The sequence below is a fragment of the Frankliniella occidentalis genome, unplaced genomic scaffold, assembly GCF_000697945.3.
Source record: "Frankliniella occidentalis isolate FOCC.00 unplaced genomic scaffold, Focc_3.1 Scaffold9, whole genome shotgun sequence".
NCBI classification, from domain to species: Eukaryota; Metazoa; Arthropoda; class Insecta; order Thysanoptera; family Thripidae; genus Frankliniella; species Frankliniella occidentalis.
The window spans coordinates 1,134,280-1,139,845 of NW_026267139.1; the positions used below are offsets into that span (position 1 = coordinate 1,134,280).

Consider the following 5,566-nt stretch of genomic DNA (forward strand, 5'->3'; position numbering starts at 1 on the left):
CCCTGTATGTAGGCAACCGACAGTGCATCGCCCCCCCTGTCAGCCGGGCCTTAATCCGCCACTGAGTTCGATCGAATGTGAACATGTTCGCCCACCTCTAGCTCCGTGCAAGGGGCACATGCCCCTACCTGCGCTGTCTCAACGCCCCGCAGATAACACAGAGCAGAGCACCAGAAAGAACGCTCCGGCCCGATACTCCCACCGCCTGTGGCCTGTGGCGCGCCGCCGGGGCTGCGAAGGCATTGTGGACCTGAGCGCCTACTGGGTAGGCAACGCGCCCGCAGCGCACCCGCGCACAACGGGTGGCCTACCCAGTCCACCGCAGGCGGCCGCCCGCCACCGGGTCTAACGTTCCCCGAGTTTCTAGTGAATTACCAGTTTGTACCCAACAATCAACACGGCCACTATGCAGCTTCATCAGAACCGACTCTGTAGACAAAAGACAAAAGTCCGCTGCTCGGCCTGCTCGGCGCAGTAAACGCTCTCGACCCTTCACCACCCGCCCCGAAAAGAACAAAAGGGGGCAGTGCCGAGGGCAGTGCGCCCCGCGCGCCTCACACCGCAGGCGTTGTTGGCGACTTCCGGTGAGGGCGAGAACAGCCTCTCGCAACCACAGTGGTCAGAACATAGGGTACTCCCAGGCCCAGGGATACTAAGACAGTTGAATGCGCACGTTGGTTTAACTGTACTGACCCACTACCGGTCATGGGGAGAACCGTCACAGTCGGATTCCTAGGTCGCCCACCACAGCAACTCTGTCTGTCAATTCAAATGGGCACATTCTATACTTTGAATAAAGTGTACATGGCATGTAAGCTTTAACAGCACTATGTAAACACTTATAGAAGCATACATTGACATGTAAACATTTGGGCATACATGCCGTATACACTTTATTTAAAGTAGACAATGTACACTCTTCAAGTGACAGAGAAGGTGCAATGGAAAAGGAACCACTAACACTGCCTTTTTGTGTCAGTTGAGACCCAGTCAAGAAACTCCCTCTGACGATTGCTATAATTTTAAACAGTGATGACAGGATCAGTCTTGAGGAGAAATATCCAAGTACGCTACTTTTAATTTATTCTAAAGAATTAAGTTTTAATTGATTGATTTGATAAGATAGAGATATTTAATTGAATAATATATGTTGATGAAGTAGTTGATTTGAGAAGTACAAAGTACAATCAATAAGCTAAACAAATATTGATATCAAATCACAATCACAATTTTAGAACAATTCATTGGAACAATAGAAAAATCATACTACAGTGCAATCAATAGCAAAAATAAAGAATATGTAACTTATTCCTTAACTGGCTTTAAGGGTAAAAGTTATAACTTGTAACATTAATTGTAGTCCTTTACCAATAAGTTAGTTATTCGACAAGCCCAACTTTTTCCTACAGTATATACAATTAATATCGGGTGTATTGCAGAATCAATAGCTTTAACTTTTAATTAGACATGAGTTTTGTTACGTTGAGTAACTAACATTCATTTGTGTTACGATAAGTTATGGAGCCCTAGAATATGCTGTACCATGTTAAACATGTAGACGAACACTATTAACAGTGCATTGCCAGTGTGTTGGGCCAACACAGAACAATATACAAAATAGTTGACTCACCAGAGTAGAAGACAGTAAAGGAGCTGGCCAGCAGAAAAACACAATCCACTTTAGAATGTCTACAAATCCATTCGCATTTCACACATTTTCACACTAAATCACACTGAACTAAACAACACGTAGCCCATTTCAAGGGAAACACACTTCACTTCGCTTCACTTTTGTGAACAACTTCCATGCATGGGAGAGCGGCAGGTTAGCAACGAGGTTAGGTCACTGTAACTTCGGTTGGGCAGACTTGGCGACGCGTACTTTTTGGGCAGAGTAGTTGAATGGGTCAGTAGAAAGAAACCCTCGCGGACACGCGAGACAATTTAAACCGGTTACTGCCCCATGGAACAAAGAGGGTGCAAACGGCTGGGCCATCGCGTGAACTTGACCTTGACATTGACAACTTGACAACACGTTCGGCGTCGTAGACCAGACCGACCAGACCCGCGCGACTCGCTCGTTCACAGCTGACTGACTGACTTTTTCGGGCCGGTGACTTCGCCGCTAGGGAGTAGTTCCCCGCGTGGCGCGCTGTTTGAATCTAGCACCCCGAGGCCCGCTTTCGACGTGGATCGAACCCAGTCGAACCAGGCTGGATGCGTCGAGGAGTTTCAGGCGTTTTGTGTCGATTCTTTACCCGTACGAATGGACCCGAACTTGTCTTGTGCAGCGGCGCGGCCCCTCCGGCGCGCCTCCTTCGCGCCGCTCAACAGCCTGGAGCCGCGCATCGTCGTCGAGGAGTCGCTGGACGGCGACGACGAGGACGCCGACGGGGCGGGCGCGGCGCCGCACCCGGCGTTCGCCGTCGGCGACCTGGCCGGCGGCGGCTGCGGCGACGACTCGCCCGCCGCCGACGAGAACCCCTACCTGCTCAGCCCCTGGCGCGACACGCGCAAGTCCTCGCTGCCGACGCCGGCGTGCTCGTCCGGGATCACGGCCAGCCAGGTACGAGGGTGATCCCGAGGGTACTTCACTATAAATTTAAGCGTTTACCAATACCAATTCATTCGTTTTTCGTTTTTGTAATTTTTTTACATTTATTTTTCTTTTGTTTTTTGTTTTCTGCTTGTTTTGCTGATTTGTTTGGGTGAAGTGCCCCTGCCGCCTCAGCCACGTCGTCGTGCTCCTGCTCCTCGTGCTGAGCCTGCTTTGCTCCCCCTGCAGGTGCGGCGCCTGTCGGAGCGCGGGCCCGAGTCCGGGCCGTCGCCTCGCGAGCAGGAGTTCCTGGCGACGCTGTCGGCCACCCCGGGGCCGCAGCCGGGCGGCCGCCGGCACTCGGTCGTCATCTCCAGGGTGCCTCCGCCGTCGCTCGTCATGTTCGGCCGCGGGCGGCGCGAGAGCATCGCGGCCTTCTCGGCGGCCGCGTGCCGCTCCGAGGCCCTGGCCTCCTCGACGCACAACCTCCAGCTGGACCTCATGGACGACCTGCTCGAGTTCAAGGCGGCAAAGAAGGTGAAGCAACTCGAGGAGGAGGCTCTGCGCTGGGGCGGTGGCGGCGGCGGCTGCGGCGGCGCCCTGGTCCGCGGCCACGGCCTCGGCCTCGGCCTCGTCGGCCGCACCAGCGAGAGCCCCAGCCCGCCGAGCTCCCCGACGACGTCCCCGTCGAGGTCCCCGCCGACCACACCGCGGCTCTAACACAGGCAGGACACACCCCTCCCCCTACCAGGTGCCTTGGCCTTGTGCAGTTTGTGCTCGCCATGCTCGCCCCCCTGACCCTCCCCCACGGCCCCCGCCCGCCCCCGGGGGCCGCCCCGTCCACAAAGCCGCCGCCGCTCTCTGACTATACGCGGCGCTCTCTGGCCCCGACCCGTAGCTCGCAAATAAGGCCACGGCCATGAGCCGGCCAACCGGGAGAATTAAACCTCCTCCTCTTCCCCTCTCGGCGAAAAACACGTCAGCCCCACAAAGGCTGAGAGCTGCCGTGATACTACAGCGGTGGGACGTTCAGGGTTCATGGAAAATTGCGACGTCGTCTCGCTGCCGTGACCGCGCTGGCCTCCCCCTGCGGGATCTTTGGAGACAACGTGCTCGTTTATTCCGGGATATTATTTCAGTTATTATTCAACGGCTATTAGTTTTATAAAGGAGCGTGATTTTCGTTTCTTTTCTTTTTTTGGCGTGGAGGGGAAGCAAAAAGCGTTTCCTGAAAAAAGCAAAGGTGGAACTTGACACAAAAAACTGCACATAACTTTTTGTTCCATTTTGTAAAGATGCTTTTCCAAGCTCTACCTTTGCTTTGTCCTATAGATGTAACGTCTTACGTTTTCACTAAAAATGTCCCCGGTAGAAGCTCTAAACCGTGAAAAACCGCGCCTTCTCTCCGGGCGGATGCGTTGGATTGTTATGGTTTCCGACAACGCACCGAGAACGCACCGAAAACGGAGAGGACGCGCGAGAGGCAAGGGAGGCACACGGATGCAGAGAAGGCGCGCTTTCGCACGTTGTACTTTTTACCGGGGATACTCACTCGACGGCACCCCAACGCACATTCACCGTGTGCCATACACGTTCTCACACCTGCCACCATACAGTGTGGCGATGATGCACCTCTCGCACTTGTTGCACTCGTTCACACCGTCCCCACAGCACACACACCGGACGCACTCTACAACGCGCGCACTTTTCAGAGCACTCATTTTTTGTATTCTTCATATCTTGGGTGTTTTTACTGCACCGACGACGGCACTCTTTTTTTGCACCGACCGCACCGTAGTCTAGCTCACTGTAAAAAGTTTTTCTTGCACAACTTTGCACCTGTTGCACCTTGCACTCGTTCACCTTTCTGCACATGTTCTTTCACCACCGCACCAATTGCACCCTTCACGTTTTGCACGCCCTTAAACTCTATAACGCCGACTTTTCTGCGTGTATACGGATAGTATTTTAAATGTCCATCTTGCAGCACAGCATAATGAATATATTTTGGATTTTTTTTTTAAATTTTAATTCGTCAAAATTTCTTCAAGGGGAAATAGGCTCCAATAATTTGTACACCCGAAGTCGAAGTTCATGAACTTCGGCTGAAGTTCACTGAAGTTCGGCCGAAGTTCACTGAAGTTTGCTTTGTAAAATTTTATCGAAGTTCACTGAAATTCTCCGAAGTTCACCGAAATCCATCGAAGTCCACGGAGTTCACCGAAGTTCAAAATGAGCATCAAAGTTCCTCGAAGTTCAAAACAAATGTCGAAGTTCCCCAAAGTTCAAAATAAATGTCGAAGTTCCCCGAAGTTCAAAATAAATCTGAGAAGTTCACTGAAGTTCCAAATATTTTAGTACATATTTACGGCTGCACTTAGCAATTTTGAGTGCTTACTATAAGCGAGTCTCGAGCTTACTCAAAGCAGGTATCTACGGCCTGAATTAGAAAGATTACAGAGGAACAATTTTGCTTTCATATCTCTTGACCAGGTCGAAGTGCGAGAACTTCGGTCGAAGTTCCGCGAAGTTCACTGAAGTTCACCGAAGTTCTCGAAGTTCGCCGAAGTTCGCCGAAGTTCAAGGAAACGTACACCGAAGTTCAAGCCTATTTCCCCTTGAATTTCTTATCTTTGTTGAAGTCGAGCAAAGAGAGCGCTGCGGTAGGTCTATATGTCAGATCACTACTTCTCGGCGCAGAGCATTGCCGCGGGCCGGCCCGGGCCGGGCCACCTTCCCTTATAGCCACCTGCTCGTGTGCCTGCTCGACCTGATATGCTGGTGACCTTGCTCGTTGCACCCGCTCGTGCACCTGCTCGTGAAACTGCTCGTACTTCGCGCCCGCTCGTGCGCCTGCTCTTGCTCGTGCTCGCGCTCCCCCTCCCCTGTCATCCTGATCGGGTTTTCTACCCCCGTCGCCGACCTACGCGACCGCGCCAGGCCAGGACGCCTCGGTCTAACGCTCAATTAGAGAGACGCACAGTTTCCCTACCGCCCGCCCGTCTATAAAAGTCAAAATGCCCCCCCCCC

At 52.5% G+C, this 5,566-nt stretch overlaps 1 protein-coding gene across 2 annotated transcripts in view; it reads left to right on the top strand.

Moving 5' to 3' along the window:
- Positions 1-5,566, top strand: part of LOC113204089 (translation initiation factor IF-2-like) — a 46,415-nt gene that overhangs the window by 18,405 nt on the left and 22,444 nt on the right. For both annotated transcript variants that reach the window (XM_026419092.2, XM_026419093.2), the window contains exons 2-3: positions 2,292-2,566; positions 2,786-3,073. In XM_026419092.2, the coding sequence (XP_026274877.1) occupies positions 2,292-2,566; positions 2,786-3,073 (563 nt within the window). The remainder of the gene's footprint in view (positions 1-2,291; positions 2,567-2,785; positions 3,074-5,566) is intronic.